The 21,455-nt window shown below is 42.8% G+C and overlaps 1 protein-coding gene across 12 annotated transcripts in view; it reads right to left on the reverse strand.

Annotated features, from left to right (window-relative positions):
- The window catches only part of cadm1a (cell adhesion molecule 1a), a 338,433-nt gene that overhangs the window by 2,635 nt on the left and 314,343 nt on the right, over positions 1-21,455 (reverse strand). For 10 of the 12 annotated variants that reach the window (XM_069894892.1, XM_069894890.1, XM_069894894.1 and 7 more), the window contains one exon: positions 3,745-3,873. In XM_069894892.1, the coding sequence (XP_069750993.1) occupies positions 3,745-3,873 (129 nt within the window). Of the gene's footprint in view, positions 1-3,744; positions 3,874-5,711; positions 5,759-21,455 lie in introns of those variants that run through there. The other 2 variants (XM_069894901.1, XM_069894899.1) reach the window with 2 other exon arrangements.

Below are 21,455 nucleotides of genomic sequence, written 5' to 3' on the forward strand. Positions count from 1 at the left end.
CTCACATGAAAACTCTCATAATCCAGTATCTGAATGTTCCAGGTTCAGCATCTGGTTCACTCCCAGAGAATCCGGAATTGAAACAGGGTGTGTAATGGAGCTGGGGTCTGGATAGAGGGCTGGGAATATGATCAAGTCTAGGCCAGCAGGGAACAGACAGTGGGCCAGATGTGTAGCTGGCACCTGGGACCAGACAGTGGGCCAGATGTGTAGCTGTTATATATGCTGCAAAAAGTCAGGTTCTATTTCCCAACCCCTTCCCACTCTGGGATGGGGTGGGGGGGGGGGAATCAGTTTCCTGCTCCATTTACAGTCACATGAAAAAGTGAAATAAATAAATAAACAGCCCAGAAAATCTTCTAACACACACTGATGCTGTGGTGTGTGTGTAGGTTTCAGGATGAGGTACTCCAGGCTGAATTTGGAAAGCTAGGAGACAAACCAAAAAGTAGGATGTTAAAGGGAGTCATCTCAGGATTACTACCAGTGCTATGTGCTGGTCAGAGTAAGAAGAGCAGGATAGTTCGATGTATATGTGGCTTCAGCAGTCATGAAGGAAGGAGGATGTCAGATTCCTGGAGCAGTAGAACCATTTCTGGGAGAGCAGACCAGTACAAACCAGACAGTATACTTGGGTAGTACCGGAACAATGTCCCAGGGATTGTTTTACTCATGCTGTTGGGGAGGTTTTAATATAGCAGGGGGGATGGGAAAGACAGAGGGAAGCAATGCAGAGAGCAAAGCAAAAGTTAGAAAAGAAAGAGTGGAGTTCAGACAACTCAAATGCCAAGGCACAAAGATTACTTCATTCCAAAAGGTCAATGAGGGCATTTTATCTGAATGGCTATAGTATTTGAAACGAGGTCAGTAAAGTTGTGGCAAAATCAGTACAAAGCGATATGATTTAGTGGTCATTACAGAAAGGAGGTAGTATGAAAGGATTGAGAATTAACTATCTAAGATATGAGATATTATGGAAGGATAGGTGGGGAGGTAAGGGAGGTGGAGCTGTGCTCTTAATTAAGAATGAAAGAGCGATAATGAAAGACAATATTAGATCTAAGAATGAGAATGTTGAATCCAGCTGGGTCGAGTTTAGGAATAGTAAAAGGGTTGGGGGGGGGGGGGGGGGAGAGAATCACAGGGGGAGTGGTCTGTGGACCATCAAATAATATTACAGTAACACAGGCAATAGACCCTGAAATATCTTATGCATGCAAGAATGGAACAGGTGTTGACATGTGGGTCTTAACTTGCACAAAGCATAGATTGGGCGAATCAAGTTGGTCAAGGCAGCCCAGGAAATTTCATAGAATGATCTGTTTTAAACAATGTTACCTAACCTACAAAGAAACATACATCTTAGATCTGATCCTGTACAAAGAGACAGGAACAACTAATGATCTTATAGTTCAGGATCCTCTCAGAGAATGTGATCCCAGTATGATAGAATATTAACATTTTTATTTTAAAAATTTAATAAAAAGATATAATTTAAACATACAGCATGGTAACAGGCCAGAAAGTTGTTTGGTGATGTAAATTTATATGCCATCCATATAACGTGCAGGGAAAAATCTGAGTTGCAAAGTTTAAGGAAAGTGCTTTAGATAGGCTAAATTTCTAAAATTTTGAATTTCTAAATTTCAATAATAAAAATCTAATGCAGTTTCACTAATTCCTTTGATGCCAGGAAACAATTTTAACTTATTCACTCAGGGGAAGAATAGCTTAATGAGCTGAAAAATCTAGGTGTGACAATATCCACCCATCTGATGCTCTTCATTGAGCTCCAGGTGCTTCACCATACATCAGCAAGACTGCTCCACTAGCTGTTAGCTGTAAAGTACCTCCTGTGACTGAAAACACCACCAAATTGGACAGTTTTAGAACAGGACAAAGTGCCTGTGTTGTGTCAGCCAGCAGATCTGTCTCAGTAGAGCTCTCCTGCACTGTGATGGATCCGTTAATTGTATTTGCTTCAAGGGATGCCAATTTAAACTATCAAGTGTTTTTCTCCCTGTCCTGAGATTTATGGTGGAATCAGAACTAAATGCAGCTCCACTTTATCCACATGTTGTACAAACAAAGCCAGTTAACTACTTTTCCAGTTTACATTGCCAAGGTAGCCAGAGTCCATGGAAACTCCATAACAACCTGCACAATTATGTCTGAAAGCATTGGTAGGTGGCACAGCAGGATAACAGAGCTGGACATACCCAAGGTATTTGGCGATGACCTCCAAGGGCTGAGGGTGGGGGGTGAACAAGGAGGATCGCCCTGCCGAGGGAGGGCACAACTAGAGGCAAAGCCTCAGGATGGAGAGACAACCACTTAAAGCAGAGGAGGAATTTTATCTCTAAACAAATCTATGCAGAAAGGAGTGGAGTTTGAGCTAGTGAACCAATTGAAGGCAGATACTAGCCAGTATCTGAACCATAAAGGATCAACTATTATCTCATTGATTGATGGGGTAGGCTCAAGGGGCTGAGTGGGCTTCTGCTATAGTTTCATAAACATGTCCCTGAAACCCAAGAAAACTTCTAAATGATGGGCTTCAACACTGGGGCAATGAAATCCTCTGTGGACTGAGGGACATCCCATCCACTTGCTCTCCTGGCTTGAGAACGCTCCTCACAGAAAGGAGGAGAAGCACTCCTCAGCGTGGCCGGGAGTGAGCCACAATCTTAGGATTGCACTGGATTAACAATCACCAGGATACTGGTGTCACCCACATTATAGTCCTGTAACATGTTCTGCTCACATGCACCAGTGAAGGTTTTGCGTTCTGTCTACTTATTTCTTGAGCAGCCTATCAATGGATTTGGTGACATTTTGATCAATCCATATTAACCAACGTTGGCCACCCTGCCCTCCAACACTGGGTCAGCTGGAGTTCCCACAACCTTTGCTAGTCTGAGTCAACTGGTGAAAAGCCCCTTTGACCAAGTCCTCCTCAAGACAATAAATTCTACAAGCACTGCAGCATTCATGGATGAGAAGGGCTGTGAGCAATGAACCTCAGCTGATCAGGAACGTGTTTCCGCCTGAACCTCAGGCATTACAGGGCAGAACGAGGACCTTCACCATGGTGGGGTTCCTCTGATCATATTGAATCTCTGTCATCTCTCGGCTGCCACAGAGAATGGATACTGGTGAGATCCCAGAAGGTAATAGTTACCTACATGAAGGAATATTCCTTCATTGGCTGAGGTATCAAACAACACAGGGATGGCACTCTATAAACATCTTAAAGCACCACTGCAGGTCACAGCTAGAGTACTGCATACGATTAATCCACGGCTGCTGTACTGTATACAGTTAATCCAGTGCAGGTCACAGCTGGTGCACCAATAGTGCAGAGGAAACCTGGAAAATTGAGGCATGGTTTAACTGATTTGGGTCAGCACAGGGTGATGGGTGGGTACGACGTGGAAAGAGAGCACAGTCTTAGAATAAAAAGTACCAATTTATAATCGAGGTGAGGAGAAATTTCTTGTGGAATTTATTGCCTCCTGCAGCTGTGGAGGTAGGATCTTTGGGGGAATTTAAAGAGGAAATTGATAGGTATCTAATTGGTCGGATTATGGGGACAAGGCTGAAACTTGGAACTAGATGTGAGAACAGTTGAGCTCAGGGAGGGTTCACAGGGCAGACTCGATGGGGCAAATGGTCTTGTGATATCTTGTGATATCAGGACAGGATGTGAATCATGCACCAGTTCAGGGTTCCATCGCTGCTCACCTTTGTGCCTGGCAAAGTATCGTCCAAGTACAATCAGCAGGCATAGAATAGCAAACACTACGACGGCCACCACACCGCCGATGACAGCGTGGTCAACAGATCCTGGGACCTCTGTGCCTGCTCTTGAGTCTGTTGGATTGGAAGCAAAAAAATATTAGTGAGAAAGGCTTCATGTTATCAAAAGTACCAAATCCTTCATTAATAACAGCCAGCACTACTCCCGTAAGAATAAAAAGATCCATTAAAACATTACCACATGCTATCCTCCTCATTTTATAACGTCCTGCATCTTCCAAATTGACAACTTGCTCCATTTAAACTATTTTTATTGCTTTAGTTTGTCAAGACTATGAATAATTTTGCCTAGACAAAGGCAAGAAGCAACCCATACATGAATCATTTACAAACATTAACTGCAGATAACTTGAATGTAGCCAAATGTAATCAGCTCCGATGATAGGCCCAAGCATTTGATTTAACTGCTTGGCATCTGTCAATGTGCTTCTGCAGAATGGCTTATTTTATAGTTCATCAACCAGCAATAAAGGGCAGGAAATCTGAGTTGGTCCATACAGACTCTGTTAGGTGATTTTCCCAGAGTTGCAGAGGAGCTCAAAAGTGGGCATGTGAATCTTCCAACAATCATTGGATTGGAAGGCAAGCCATATAGGCACCATCCAGGATACTGGCGCTTGACAGCAAGGGACTGCCAATGGTCTCTCTCCAAATGTGGAATGTAATAGAAAGGAGCATCTGAATAAAATACTGCTGGATTGACAAGCAAACACACTAGAGCCTGACTTGAGCACTTGGCTCATTTCTCTGACTAGAACCAGTAACAGCACTGCAACAGGTAGAAGGTTAAACCCCTCCCCCAGTCAATTCTCACCTTCCCTCTCTCCTGTACTCCATCCAAATCCAATTAACACCTTTTGCCTGTTCGTCTGTACTTCTCCCCCTGCACATTCTTCCCTCCTCAGCTTTTTAATTCAGACACTTGCCTGCTTTTTACTCACACCTTGAAGAAAGACTCAGGCCCGAAATGTCGGTTATATTCATCTTTACCTCCTATTGGCATTGAGAGAACTGCTGAGTTTTTTTTAAAGCATTTCTGTGTTTTTACTACAATCACAGTATCTGCAGACTTTTGCGTTTCACTGACTAGGTTAAACACACACAATTTAATTGCAAACAACGAACATTTTGAAGGCCTGGACAGCTTTCTGTAAAACCTGGTGATAAAAACTTGTAACCATGAAACACGACGTTGTCCAAATAATTTACTTTGATTAAAACATGCTTGGATCATCTCATGTAAAATATTCCAACTTGTAAATCATTTCAACCCATTCCTGGGAAACTGTCATCTAAATCTTTCAGTATGCAGTCAATAATTTGGAACTGGTCCTAGAACTGAAGGAAGTGACAGGTATTAATTTACCCTGAAGATAAAATGTGCAAGTATTTATCAGTTAATTTTAAAAATGATTTATATAGTGATCTTTCAGAACTGACTTCAGCTCAGAACAGTGATGGAGATTTATTACTGCAGATGTGGAGAACTCTAACTACTGAGGATGATGGAGTTCAATGAAGACCACATCTGAATTATCACTTCCTGCAGAATTTAGGCCTTCTACATTCTATCAATTTACCACACACATCAATGGTTATCAATTTCAACAGACTAGTCTCCAGAAAACTCTCTCCAAAAAACCGCAGAAAGTATATAGCTGGTTAAGGTTTCTTGAAAAGTTTCCACTTAGGTGGGGTTCTCTACAATGTATAAAAGGGGCAGATTAAAGACGAATTGGAACTTTAAAGTAACCAAAATTCCCAATGGAATGTTTAGTAAATAAAGTTTCATATATATTTTGCAGGAATTCTTCTTTGAGTGAACATCCCAGAATCCTGCACTGATGTATAAAAATTCCTTCCATGCAAACCTGACTTGCTTATTTGTTCACCTTTCTCCAGGCTAAATGTCATTCACTGCTGTAGCTCCTGGCTGGAACTGGATAGGATTCAGAAGGGAAAGATATAGCAAATCAGATCAGTTTATTTAAAGCACTGTAACGTCATGCGAAGATTGTAGATTCAAGTTAATGAAGTTTTTTTTTTAAATGCAACTTTGAGGGAGATACCAAACTAAGGTTCCCAGCATGCTTAGATGCCGTGGGACTGTTTAAGGTGTTTGGATATTTTCTTGGAGTTCTGGACAACACTATTCCCATAGTTTATTACTGGTAGAATTTTTCCATCAGTAGTTTATTGGATTTTACTGTGGGAAGATTGAAGAAGCAGAGAAAAACAAAGGCAAGGTTGTTCTGATGTCTGTCCCCAGTGAGGAACAAGCATTGCCCCAATGAGACATCAGGGTCTATTGCTAGGAGAGGGCAGGCTGGAAGCAAAAGGAAATTGCATAATCAAGGAAAACTATGCTGTGGACAACTTTATTCAATGCTGAGATCAACCTGCCCACATCCAAAAATAGCTCAGCAAGTGGCCTGGGTGGCACGTTTGGTATAGCAGTTAGCACAACACCTTTACAGTGCCAACGATCGAGAAAGGGGATTGAATCCTGTGTTGTCTGTAAGGAGCTTGTACTTTCTCCCTGTGTCTGTGTGGGTTTTCCCCAGGGGCTCTGGTTTACTCCCACTGTTTAAACATACCAAGGGTGTAGGTTAGTTGGGTGTAAAACAGGCGGCCTGGACTCGAGGGCCGAAATGGCCTGTTACTGTGCTGTATGTCTAAATTAAAATTAGAAATTCAAGGCAAAAAAACTCAAAAGTTTGCAAACGCATCCAAAAGCTCTAATCAAAAGCCAACTTTCATTTAATGGTTCTTGCCCGTTCTGTGTCGCGGTGGATCAGAACACATAAATTTATGGATGAATGGTGATATTTGTGGTCACATGTTTGGGTAGGGTAGAAATATCTTGCAAACGGGCACTCCCATAAATAACCCTCACTTTGAAGGCGAGGGCTACAGTTCATCAATGCAATTAAGGGACTTTATATGAAAATGGTGTTGTTTGACAGGATTTAAGTGGAGATACTGCAATGATGGCAGACAGGAAAACTGAAATACTAACTTATTTTTACATCTGATTTTACTAACATAACAGGATAATGAGTTGTAATTGGATTAAACCCATGTTAAAGAACACAAAATCTGGTGCAACTTGCCATAATCAATGGAGGTAAAAATCACCTAAAGACTGATGGGAAGCAGGTTTCATGTTTCTATCATCGTACTGGGAACAGGGATCTCTTTCTGGGTAGAAATGATTAGGAAGAAAGCCTCTCATACCTGTTTCAGATGATAATGAATACCACCCGTCAATACTGTCAACATCTTGTGTATGGCTCAATGGACTGACTATTCAAAGCGCTTGGATAATTTCAAGGTGTTCTGGCCAACACTGGTCCATAGTTTATTGCTAATTAACTGTTTGTTTAAAGTTTACAGAACTTTACTGTGAAAAAAATTCAGTCTCTAAATCACCAAGTTATTTGTCATCACTGTTCGAAGGTAGATTGTGCACACAGCAACATCCCACAAAGTGACAACCTGTGTTTCTGATGTTGGGCAGAACATCTCTGATCTTTGAAATCGTACAGTGGAACCATTTGTATGTGTTGAAAGGGGAAGAGGATCTCTAAAATGGTCCACTGTAAACACAGCAAAGTAGCCTCCTCAACAGTGCAGTAGGCTAAGTACTTGTGCTAGGGATTCCAGAGTAGGAAACTTCCCAAATAGCCCACCCCATCCCCACAATAAGACTGAGGTGGGTGAATTGGGTATTTGAAAAATTATAAACCCCTAATCTCAGATCAGATACATGCATCAACGATCATTGCTCTGGGTGTGATTTTAAAAAATGTTCTTCAAGATCTGCACAGAGGGAAGGCAGCATTAATTATCCATTCATAGAAACTGTACCGAACATCCAGTGAAGGTGCTCCCGCAGTGGTCTGGGCATGAGCCCCAGTGCTAAACCCAGCAACAACGAAGGAACAGCAATAAATTGCCAAGTCAGGGTGGGGTTTGGGTTGGAAAGTAATCAGTAATAGATGCTCAACAAGGGAAGTAAAAACACAATGCTGGAGAAACTCAGCAGATAAAACAGTGTACTTTATATAGCTCAGATAAAGATACATAACCAACACTTTGGACTTGAACCCTTCAGCAAGGTATAAACAAAATGTAGGCAGGCGCCTGAACAAAATGGGGGAGGGGCAGGGGGAGGAGCATAGACCCACAGGTAGGAGGTAATTGTGAGGGAGGGCATACTAGCAGACAGGGGGAGGGAGGATGGCTCTGTGAATGGAGAGGGAAGGGGGCGTGGAGAGCAAGAAGAAAGAAGACAGAGGATGGGGAAGAGAGGGAGAATGGGGAAAAGGCTAGCAGAAACCTGAGAAGTTGACGTTAATACAAACCCGTTGGAGAGTGCCTCAACGGAAAATTAGGTGTTGCTGCTCCAATGTTTGGTTGCTCTTGATTTGACAGTACATGCCATCTTGTGCTCATTAAGGGGATAGGATAGTATTAAGTTGTCGGTGGAGTGGCACTTATCCAAGCAAGTGGATAAGTGACTTGCGCACGGTGGAGGCTCTTGGTGTGTTGGGTGTGACGCTGGCCATCTGCTGCAGGGGATCACATTTACAAAGCCCAGCTGAACAGTAACAACTGGGAGGTTGATGCAGATGCAGCGGAGGTGACACCAGTGAATAGCAAGGGTAATTGGCTGGGTTCCCACAGCTGTGTCACTATAAACCTGCAAACTATGTAAAAACTCTCACCCTGAAAAAATAATCACCCTTCAACTACACATCTGCTGACCCGCCACGCTTCACATTCCACAGCATGCTGCAAGAATGTTATCCACAGTTAAGGCACACTTTTTAAAAATTTCAAATTAAACTGTTGCAATGGCTTTAGTCTTTCCCACAAGTAACACTGCATTTTACTTTTACTTTAGATGGCGACATCCCATCAAAGAGCCACTATTAAAGTATCAACAGGCTTCTTCTGCAGAAATGACATTACTGGAATTTGAATTTGTATTCAAAATTTTCCAAAATGATTAAATTATGTGGCAGGATTTCTAAATTCAACCTATATGCCACAGATCTGATTAGATCTTTGTATCATTTAGATTGTAAATCAATAGCAAAATTCAATAAAGTTGGAGACTAGAAAACTAAAATGACATTTCATTTATATGTTACAGACTCAGTGCATTCATTTAAATAGGGCTGCTAATTCCAATTTTGCCAACTCATGTGCAAAGGAACTGAATCTGCGAGGTATAAGTTAGGAGAGCGATAATTCCAGCAACACAAACTCCAATTCTTGGTACCACATTCATCACTTGTACTCCCACTCACCCCCCACCCCAACCACCACCAGCAAACAGCACCATCTGCACAATACACTGCTGTTTCTTGGCCAGGCTACTTCTCCCATTCACAACCCCCAGCACCCAACAGGACCAGGGGGCAGGAGCATGGGAACACCACCCTGCCTTTCCATCTCCTTCCCAGATGGACACAATCCCATGGGCAGACAGCAGGCAGTGCGGCTCCTTCACACCTCCCACAACCTGGGCTCGATCCTGACAAGGATACAGTCTGTGTGGAGTTTGCACATTATCCCTGAGACTGCTTCGATTCACCCACATATTCTGGTTTCTTCCCACATCCCAAAATGACAAAGCATGTGATGAAACTAAAGAGGGTGCAGGAAAGGTTCACAAGGATGCTGCCAGGATTAGAGGGATTGGGTTATAAGGAGGCTGAGTTTGATTTCCTTGGAGCAGAAGTGACATGGAAGAGATATCTATCATTATCATAGGTTGGTTAGAAAGTCAGATTCAGCTTCCCATGGTAGTGGTGTAGAAGGTGTTTAAGGTGAGAGAGGAGATTTAAATGGGATCTGGGAGTAAATTCTTCACACAAATAGACATTGATAGAAGGAATGAGGCCCCAGAGGAAGGATAGAGTCAGGAACAGTAACTACATTTAAAAGGCATCTGGACAGGTACTAGAATGAGCTGGCATCATGGGAGGTGGAATAATGCAGGTGTAAGGTGAGTTGATTTTAGATAATGTGTTGAAGGACCCATTCCATGCTGTACCACAGTAACTGAAGGTAACAACTGGAGATCGCCAGTTGGGTGAGAACCAAAAAGGGTAGAAAACCATCCTGGAATTCCTTGTATCCAGTTTCCAACTTCTGGTTACCCGTGACTGACAAAAGTTTTTAATTGAGCCTGTAGACAGCTTCAGGATGCTTCTGAAAGAAAATCTCACTGGCTGGTTTCTCATAACATCATTGTCAGGTTTTATGGCACAGAAACAGACCTTTCCACCCTATTCATCCATGCCGACCAAGTCGTCTTTCTGAGCTAGTCCCATTTACCTGCCTTTGACCCATGTCCATTTAGACCTTCCCCATACATGTGTCTGGTTAATATTCCTGTTGCGATCATTTCCTGACTCTGCCCCACCCTCATTACCCCAGCACCCTCTGCAAGCAACATGAGACGCAGCACAACTCCAGTGTTGGCTTCCTACAGCCAGCTACTGAAAGGCTGGTTTTGGTCATTTGGATTCCTGGCCAGAAACTGGGGTAATGTCAATAGAGAATCTATTGAAAGACATTTTCTTGCTGATGAATAGGGCCCAAGGATAGCAACTGTTTAAACACTGAAATGACTCTGCTCCTTATTTCTGATATTATCCGAATAGATATTCTTTATGTTCAACATTCTGAAACAAGGTGAAACATTTTGGTAATAACATTAAATTAGATCCTGGTGAAACACCAGGAAACTATATTTAATTTGTTCAATGGACACAACATTACCGTTAATAAATAACACTGCACTTGCTGATGACAAGAGATGCTACTTCCATCATTTTGTTCTTTAATGAAACAAACAAAATCACTAAAGGTAACACTGCTCTTGGTGACTGGCAGATTTATGCTTCATAGCACTGCCTTGGAGTGACCTCATGACTTCTAATCAACCTGCATCAAGGACCAGCAATCTTGGCACCGAATATTAATTCGTTCACACACTATGGCCTGAACTCAATGACTTTGGGCAAAAAGCAGAGGATTTCAAAAGTAACATGGAATATGAATAATTTTCATAGACAATAGAATCATATTTAATTCTGCCTTGATCCTATTTGCTTTCATGGGAAAATTTTGGCCAGCTAGTCTGTCTCCGCCGGTAAAATGTTGGCTCCCCCTGTGGTCTCACTCAGCTGCTCTAACTATGCAGTGCAGTAATCAGAGGCCCAGGTGTCATGGGTGCACAGATCCTTCCATCACTGCATGGCGTTACCCTGAAGAATCTCCAGTGTAAGTTATAGACTGCTGCAAATTGGCCTGAATGTAGGTGGGGATCAGGAGACTAGGTGGCATAGATGTGTGCAAATAGTTACAGCAAATAAGTGAATCATTGCGAATGATGGGTTCTCTCTGAAGGCTAGCACAAGATCAATGGGATAGTTTTGTCATTTGATCACCATACCCTGACTTTCTCAGTATGTAAAAATCCATTAATTCTAGCTTGAAATGAACTCAAAAACACAATACCCATAGAACATCAGTGCACAGAAAACAGGCCTTTCAGCCCTTTTAGTCTGTGCCAAACTATTATTCCGTCTAGTCCCACTGACCCGACCCATTCCATATCCCTCCATACCCTCCCATCTAAGTACCTATCCAAACTTTTCATAAATGTTAAAATTGAGCTTCCATTCATCATTTCAGCTGGGAGTTTGTCCCACACTCCCACTGCTCTTTATGTGAAGAAATTCTCCCTATGCTCCCCCTAAACCTATTCCCGTTCACCCTTAACCCATACCCTCAGTGGAAAAAGCTTTCTTGCTTTTACTCTACCTTGAGCCATCGTAATTTTGTAAACCTTTATCAAATCTCCCCTCATTCTTCTGTGCTTCAGGGAATAAAGTCCTAACTTGTAAAACCTCTCCCTGCTCCTCAAGTCCCGGCAACATCTTAGTAAATTTTCTCTGTACTCTTTTTATTGAAATCTTTCCTGTAATTAGGTGACCAAAACTGCTTACAATACTCTAAATTTGACCTCACCAATGTCTTATACAACTTTATCATAACATCCCAACTCCTATACTCAATACTTTGATTTATGAAGGCCAAGATGCCAAATTCTCTCTTTACAACCTGTGACACCAGGTTCAGGGAATTGTGTATCTGAATTCCCAGATACCTCTGTCCTACTGCAGAGAATATTCAGAAGATTCATAACTCCAAGTACAGTAATTCCATATCTCAGTCTTTATCCTGAGATGGTGATCTCCAGCTCCACATTTAGCCCGAGGAATCAGCTGTGCAACACCCTGACTTGCTGGATTTAGATCCTGCCATTCCAACCCACACAGCCATCTAGAAATGTAGCAGATAGAATAAGCATGGATGATTTGTTTGAATAATATGTCCTTAACAAACATTCAGGAGTAATTGTCAACTATGATGACCAATAAGAAGGATCATGCTTGCACCAGATAGTCAGCAACAATATAATCAAAAGCCAGTGGAGAGATTGACTCAAATTGTTTTATCCAACCTACAGTTTACCCAACAGGGAAATTAAACGTCTGTCCAGAGGAAGTTATGCCGTTACATTTTGGTGGAAATCTAATAAAAGAGCATAAATCATTCAAATAGAAGGGAATGCTTCAGCCGGGAAGGAGAAGGGGTGGTGGCATCTGCTATGCTCCAATGCAAGGAGACAGTGATATGTCAAAGGAGAATACCCCCATCAGCACCGGCAAGGGTTGGGAGTGAAGGCAGGAAATGGAATGTTTTCACTGTTGGTGATTGCCTGCACTGAAAATGAGTTGTTGCTGACAATACACACCCAAAAGCTCAATACTGCCTTTCTGTAATCCAGATAAACTGATTGCTTTGCACTTCTGGTTCATTTGAGTAAAGCTCACATTGAATTAGGCAAATTTATCTGTATCATTGACTTGCTGACTCCAGAAAAGAATGGGGAGCAACTTGATTAACAGATTAAACAGCTTGCACTTTGCAGCCAGTTTCTGCGCCTGCAACAATTCTATCCAGGGTTATATATATTTTTAAAAAACCTGTTACTGAACAATGAATTAAGTATTTGGGTGGGGCACCGAGTGCAAGAGGAAGGAGGGTCACTTTGCCGCGATACAAAAACTTGGGTGAGGAGGATCTTGGAATATTGTGTGCAATTCTGGCCACCCCATTACAGGAAGGAGGTGGAAGCTTTGGAAAGGGTACAGAATAGATTTACTAGGATATTGTCTGGATGAGAGGGAATGATCTACAAGGAGTGTTTGAACAAACTTGGGTTGTTTTTTTCCTCCTGGGATTTTTGGAGGCTTTTTTTTAAGGTGAGGAAGTGGATGGGTGTTTAAAAGGAGATGTGTGGGGAAAGGTTTTTTACCCAGACAGTGGGATTGCCTGGAAAAAGCTGCTAGGAGTAGTGGTGGTAGCAGATTTTAGTGGTGTTAAAGGGGCTTTATTTACTTAGACACCTGAATAGCAAGGAGTATGGGCAGGCAGAAAGGATTTAGTTAAACTTGGCAATTTATTTTGCACAGTCACATGGGCTGAAAGGCCTGTTACTGTGCTGTACTGATCTATGTTCTACGAACTGGAGAAAGTACTTCAGAAGGTGTACAGCAGAGAAACAGGCCCTTCAGCCCACCTTAACCATGCTGCCTGCAATGGATATTTGCACTATTCCTATGGCCTGTATTAGGCCTGTACCTCTTGATGCCTTTCTAATCCAAGTATCGATTCAAATACCTCTTAAGCATTGTCAGTGAATCTGCCTCCAGCACCTCCTCTTAAAGCTCATTCCAGTTAACCACCAAGCTCTCTGTGAAAAATCTGCCCCTCAGATCTCCTTTAAATTTTAACTCTCACATCTTAAGTCTGTGCCCCTAATTCCGGACTCACCTGCCATCTATTTTATGTATGTTACACACAATTTTATAAACGTCTCTCTTGTGACACCTACATTCCAGTGAGAACAAATCCAATTCTCCTGATAATTCCAGACACTGATAAAAGCTCTGTTCCCCACCCCCACCCCCACCCCCCCGATGAATAGCCCCTGTACAAATGCAGCCGAAGTGAGGAGAACACTATCCACACAAGGCGGTGGGGCCGGATAACATACCTGGTCGGGTACTGAAGGGCTGCTCTGTCCAAATGACAGAGGTCCTCACGGACATCTTCAACATCTAACTGCAGCAGTCCATTATTTACAACCATCATCATCCTGGTACCCAAGAGGGTGACAATAACAGGCCTCAATAACTACCACCCTGTTGCACTGACTTCCACCATTATAAAATTCTATGAGCATCTGGTGATGGAACGCATCAAAGTTCATCTCCCAGATACGCTAGACCCATTTCAATTTGGCTATGGAAGAAAGCGTTCCACAGACGATGCTACAGCCTTGTCTCTTCACTCCACCCTGACCCACCTGGAGAACGATGCCTCATATGACAAGCTGCTGTTCATCAACTTCAACTCAGTGTTTAATACAATCATTCCCCAGAGGCTAGTGGAGAAGCTGTCCTTGCTAGGACTCAATACCTCTCTCTGTAACTGGATTCTGGACTTTCTAACAGAAAGACCACAGAGTTATGTGCATGCTATTGATCCACTGCAGCACCAGACGCAGCTCCAATAGTGTCATAAAGTTTGCAAATGACACAACAATAGTTGGTCTCATCAGCAACAAAGATGAGTTGCACTACAGAGAAGAGGTGGAAAATCTCGTGATTTGGTCCAAGACTAAAAACCTAAGTCTGAACTTGGATGAGATAAAGGAAATGATTGTGGACTTCAGGAGGACCTGGAACAACCAACCTCCACTACACATCAACAACACTGTAGTAGAGAGTGTGGAGTGTACCAAGTTCCTTGGAGTTCACTTAACTAGTGACCTATTGTGGACAGACAACATCTCCTCACTTGCCAGGAAGGCACAACAGTGACTGCACTTCCTGAGAGGACTGAAGTGGGCAAAGCAACTGGCCACCATTATGTCAACCTTCTATAGGAGCACTATCGAGAGCTCTATCGAGAGCATCAATCTATTTTTCTGCATCACAGTGTGATGCAGTTGCTGCAGAGAAATAGATTGAAGGTCAAACTACAGGACCATAAGAGTGGCAGAGGATCAATGGAGTCTACCATCCTCCCCATCGACGTGATCTACTGGGATCGCTGTCTGAAGAGGGCGTGCAAAATCATTGCGGACCCCTTCCACCTTGTACCTTTCAGTTGCTTCCTTTGGGAAGGAGATACAGGAGTATCAGAGCCAGCACCACTAGGCTGAGGGACAACTACTTTCCATGGGCAACGAGAATGCTGAACAACCAAAGGAACTCCTCACACTAACCACCCAAGACTCTCATATTTACAAAGCAATATTTATTTTATTGATTTGTACATATGAATACTGTCCTGCATATGTATTGCTTGTCTGTATATGTGTTATGTCTGGTTGTGTCTGCAAATTTTGTACTGAGGACTGGAACCCATTGTTTCATTGAGTTGAACTTGTGCAATCAGATGACAATAAACTTGACAACTTGAAACATGAATGAAGCTCAAAGTTACTACCACATCCCAGCAATTTGACGCTGTGCTGAAAAATTCAACTGAATATTGGAAGAAGACTGGCAGAAATGTCTTTGCCAACAGTGGTACTGATTCTGCTCCAGTCCTCCTGGGTATCTCTGCAGGGCTGCTCAGGTTACTCAGTGCGATAGGCAAGGAATTACATAACAAACCCAGCAGGGCCAGAATGCAAACAGGTCCCCATTCTTTGACCTTTGCAGGTAATGGCAGCAGTGAGAAAGATGACCTCTCCTTTTGGACTCAAGCACAACTTGCTCTCAGAGGAGGGAGAATCAGCTTTGAGTGAGGAATGCAGCCTTTATTTAGTTCCTAGCTGTGAATCTCAAGAGATACCTGCAGCTGCCACAGCCAAGCAATTTGCACATCATTTTTCATGTTATTTCACTTGCACTGCACTATCTTTCTCCCAGGTTCCAAGGGACCCTGCGGAGACTGCCACTGTGACAATCTGCCTGTGGGTGGGAGGTGTTAGTGATTTTGCTTGTGGGCGGGGAAGTAAAGAATTTTCTGATAACTCTTCCTTCAATCCACCTTGCTTGCACCCAGTAATCCACAAGGTGATATGATTCACAGTTCCTGAAATGCAAGCAGGAAAATCCAGGCTGACACTGGTGCCATATTGAGGGAGAGTAACACTGCCAGAGCCACCATCATTAGTGCTGAACCAATGCCTGTGGCTGTACTTTGTGAGGCGTTTGATGAGATTTGGTACGTCACCAAAGACTTGTAAAGAGTCATGGAGAACATTCTGACTGGTTGCGTAACTGTCTGGTCTTGAGGTTCCAATGCACAGGACAGGAAAAGGCTACAGAGGGTTGTGAATTTGGCCAGCACCATCACGTGCATGTTTTCACTCCATCGAGGACATCTACAAGAGGCTTAAGAAAGCAGCCTCTATCCTCAAGGACCCTCACCACTTAGGCCATGCCCTCTCACTGCTACCATCAGGAAGGAGGTACAGGAGCCTGAACACCCAATGGCACAAAAACGGCTTCTTCCCCTCTGCCATCAGTTTTCTGAATGGACAATGAACCTTCTCTTCTCTTGCACTAATTTATTTATTATTAAATATAATTTATAGCATTTTTTGGCACCGTAACGCTGCTGCAAAAACAACACATTTTGTGACATGTTCATGACAATAAATTCTGATTCTTTCTCAGGTCCGAGGTCATATTTGAAGGGCATTACCTCGGTGTCAAGGCTGAAACCAGTTCCTCAATCAACTGAAGCAGTAAGTTGTGGAACCAGAGAAAGGGGTGCAATAATTTGGCAGTGAAACAAGTTCAAATCCCACAAGGAATTTACATTTAAGTCATCTGGTGTTTGAAAAAAAAACTTGTTAGTTCAGTGTGAAACTACTGGGTTGTTTGATTGATGATAACTTCAGGGAAGAGAAATTTGCCAACAGCCAGACTGATCTGCATGCAATTCCATTCCCACTTTCCCAGATGACTGCCCAGTTTGAAGGGAAACAGAGGTGCTGGCATTGCTAGTGTTGTCTAAATCTATGTGTGAGGTTAAATGCTGATTGCATTGGTGTTTGAGGGATGTTGCTGTGCTGAGCTTTTCTACGTTTAGATTTTACATTTACACTTCCAAAGTAGATGAATAATTGGAAAGGGCATTGGGGCGAACTGAGGCTGTGATGGATGCCTGCTGAATTTTTTGTGATACAATTTGATTTCTTGGATCAGTGTGTAAAATTGTTGCAACATACAAGATGTACTGGACTCCCCAGATTTGTTCCTGGTTGAAGTCAGTTGCAGGACTGAATTTCAAAAAGCTACAGCAGTTGGGCTCCAAAAGGTTGAGTGGTTCAGCACAAAATATTTGTGTGGGTGTTGTGTGGATCAGGTCCCCATGCAGGGTCTCCAAATGTCGACAATCCTTCCCCACCACCCCCATCCTCACCTGATGCTGCTCGACCCACTAAGTTCTGTTGGTGGTTGTGGTTTTGGCTCAGGAATGGCTAGTGTCAAGCAATCTGCAGCCCAATGCCTTATTGCACTCACCATGTTTGACCATTTAAGAAATACAGTGCGGTCAGTGTCAGTGGAACCAGAATTACTGTCTCACTTTATTGTTAGGGTAATAATGGCTATCAAATCCACTGATTTTTAACAGAACAGCAAAATCCACATGGACAATCTCAGACTGCCAGTTGTTTCAAATTACATCAAAGCAGAGAGGACATGGAGAACAAGCAGCTGAATCTGACTTGCATCATGCTGAGCGATGAATTCCCTCAATGTGTAATGGCCCATCTCTCCCTTGCACACTTCCCTGAATGGTCTTCCTTTTACTATACTCAGCAACCATATGTCAGTTCTAAAGAATCTCATAGGTCCACCTATCTCTGGGTAATGGAGCTGACCCTCATATCAGTGGACCTGTTGGGCCTAATTGTGAGGAGTAAAAAGCACAGTAAATGCTGGAGAAACTCAGCTAGTCTCACAGCATCCATAGGAGGTAAAGGTATATTACCCTTCTAGGTGTAGGCCCAAAATGCTGGCAATATATCTTTACCGCCTATGGATGCTGCGAGAGCTGGTGAGTTCCTCCAGCATTTATGGTGTGTTTTTACTACAATCACAGCATCTGCAAACTTCCCTGTTTCACCTCTAATTAAGGAAAAATCCCTCAAAATCAAAACGTTTGCCTCTTCTTCATCCAACCAGGGAGGAAGAGAAGGAAAAGGGAAGCAAGCTCCCTGCATAAGGGAGAGATCTCCATTAGGCAAAGACCACAGGTTTAGGACAAACCAGCCAACTCTTGATGCTGCCTCCTGTGTAAACTATGTTCACAAGGCACAGCTTAATTTTATTCCAGCACTGATTCAAGCTGTGACCTTTATGGCTTGTTTTTGGGTAGTAAGGCCATAGTTGAGTATGTTTTTAATGCATTATCAAGCATTTACGTTTATGTCACATTACTCTAATAATCAAACTGTTAGCAATAAGCACCCATCTTGGCAATGCTGAGGTTGACCACTGCACTCTGCCTTCCCAAACCTCACAGAGAAGCATCATTAGTATATGTTCCATCCTTGCTGAAGAAGTGAAGGGAAGAAAAATTGCAGTCACTGCGGACAGCACTCAACCAAAGAAGAGCAGGTGGCCTCCTAACTCCCTGACAAGGTGCATCAGTCCAGAGCTGGGGTGATGGGGGAGCATGAAATCAGCAGGCAATTAACAAGTCAACTCCAGCTACAGCAGCATTTACAAGATGGTGCCAATGAGTTCCCAGCAAGAATGAATAAGAATGGTTCATTGCCAAGAATTCTGCTCAAACTTTGCAAAACTGAATTTCACACTCCAATTTCTCCGTGCTGTATCCCCCCTGGAATTCTGTGTAATTAACAGTCATTTTTGTTTAGCCAAGAAATAACTGCTTATTCTCCCCTTCCCTTCACACCAATCAACCAGGCAAAGCTGGAACATGAAGGGCTCAAGCCCAAAACATTGGTTACGTATCTTATCTTTGCTTCATAAAGTACACTGTTTGACCTGCTGAGTTTCTCCAGTACTGTGCATATACTTCAATCGTGGTGACTGCAGACATTCTTGTTTTACTCCCCTCACAATTCACAAACCATCAGGAAGAACCAGGTTTCACTGAAAGTGGAGACAGTTTATTCCCACTTCATCTTGTGATGGCTGAAAAGATTCTCTTTGCCTATTTAGGAGAATCCCTGAGGGAGGGAAGTAAAGGTTCCTATCTTTGCCATTTACTTTTTTTTTGCATTTGGCACTGGGAGTTTCTTTGGTTCCTGCCAACTTAACTGGGAGACTTAGACAGTGCCACGGCTATTCGAGGTTCTTCAGTGCATCCATCTAATCCATTTTCCAGGTACCAAGTCCAGACGGCTACTTTCTATGATATTCAAGATGGTCCAATTCACACCATGAAATCTGACCTTGTCCTCATTCTCCACACCTGAAGCAGCAGGTGTGGAGATGACATCAGCCTCCAACCCCCAACCCCAGCACAATAAGTCTGACGCATTTACCGACCTATATTTTATCTTGTGGTGAAACATCCTACATTGCTAGTTTTAAAAATATGCTTAACACAGGTCTGATTAAAATTTACAGAGTGGCTGATTAAGCATCACAGAGATGCAGCCTGGAAAGAGCCCTTTGGCCCACCAGAGCTGTGACAATCACCTATTTTTCACTTATATCCTCCCCTAACCCATTTTATTCTCGCCACATTCTCCTGCAGTAACAGGAGAGTGCTTGCTGTGGGAATGGAATGAGCAAACCCGCCAATTCATCAGTGAAGATTCTCACTCTTCACGCTTTCAATAATTGGCATTCCACCACAGACATCAGCTGCTATTTCAACTGACTTTGATTTGGTTTGCTAATCTCATAATTTTAACTCTGTGTATGGAGTGTGCAAAATTAAATGCAGTTACCCAGAAATTCTTATCCAGTTTGCATTATCAGAGAACTTCAGAAGACTGCAGAGGCTGGAATCCCATTGGTGAGAAGTCCTCTGCTTCCTTCAACGGCTTAATGCACTGGAAACATCACATCTATTGCTACTATCTGGGGCACAAGCACCTTGGATTCTACATGCTCTTTCTTTTTACACAAGTTAAATAAAATTGGTTTGAAGTTCATTTTCCTGCCTTTACATTTCTCTACCTATTGCTCTCAGGTATCTGTGTCCATTGGAAACCATGGCCCATTCACTCATTATTTAGCTGCCAATTTCCAAGGACCACCAGGTGACTTTCTGTGTTGGCATGTTAATCCCTGGCCCACCCGCCCATGGGTTACAGTTACTCACCACGAGGATATGGGCCACAGTTCAAATTACTGCATCGCCAGCAGTGTGATAAATATGCAGGCCACCTCTTTTTTTCCAACTCCTAGAAAGAAACACATTCCCTCTGCCCAGATGTTGAACATTAACACCAAATCCCACAATCTCAACTTCATTATGGAGACATCTGGTTAGCAGCTCCCTCCAGATTCTAAAATACAGCAATTAATTAGTCTCTTGTTCCCAGTCCAAATCAAATCTATTTAAATTAGAACCTCACCTGATTTGAAGCTAGAAAGAATCTTGGTTCTGACCAGCCAAACAGCAACGTTAGTAAGCAGCAAAATTAGGCACAGATTAGAAAGGGTTAAAAACACAGGCCAATCTCCCAAAGACACGCCAAAATTAGACGGCATAGCTGTGGACTAGTAACACAAGCAGCGCTGACATCGAAACAACATGCATCTTCAGAAAATAACCAAGTGGCAAAACAAGCCTTGAAGTTCTGGTCCTGTACCATTAGAGAAAGGGAGCGTTTAATAACCGAGGCTGTGTTGCAGGTCAGTGACTATACACACTTCAACAGGCTTCCAGTCCTATTCTCCTGCTAGCAGTCAAGTGCAGCACCGCACGGATATTTGGGTGGCACACTTAGACTTGCACCAGCTGGTACAATATCTGCAATCAACTATCACCAAAATTATTAGCAATGCTAATTAAACCTGCTCTTTAAAAACAGTCACTGTTAAGAAAGAACAGCTGACCTTTAATCCCGTTTTCATCAATAGATCTGTGCCAACGTTACCACTGACTGCCAAGCACCCTTGACTCCCATTTCCAGATGTTCCCTGCACAATCAATGGCAATGATGAATTGCAAAGCCGCTCAGTTTTGACAATGGTTTATTGTTTGCAGTGACATGTGTTTCCATTAATAAAATGGTTAATAGCTAATCTCCAAAAAAGTTGCTGACTCTGCAGTCCTGCATGTCTTCAGCTTTTTGCAGTTGGCCGAATTCTGCTTCAGTTTTAAATGAAAAATATGGGGTTTATTTTGGAAAAGTTAACTTCTTATTTAACCAGCAACTAATGCAGGATACTGAAGGCATGGAGACTCCCCCTTCAGTTGCTTGGGAGCTGGGGGGTGGGTAGCGTGTGTGCAACATTCCCCTTTCTGAATACTTGCTCCAAAGAAGCCACATTTCAGAAGTGGAACATCTTACTCAGTGCTGGGAG

Source organism: Narcine bancroftii, chromosome 8 (genome assembly GCF_036971445.1).
Source record: "Narcine bancroftii isolate sNarBan1 chromosome 8, sNarBan1.hap1, whole genome shotgun sequence".
Lineage (NCBI taxonomy): Eukaryota > Metazoa > Chordata > Chondrichthyes > Torpediniformes > Narcinidae > Narcine > Narcine bancroftii.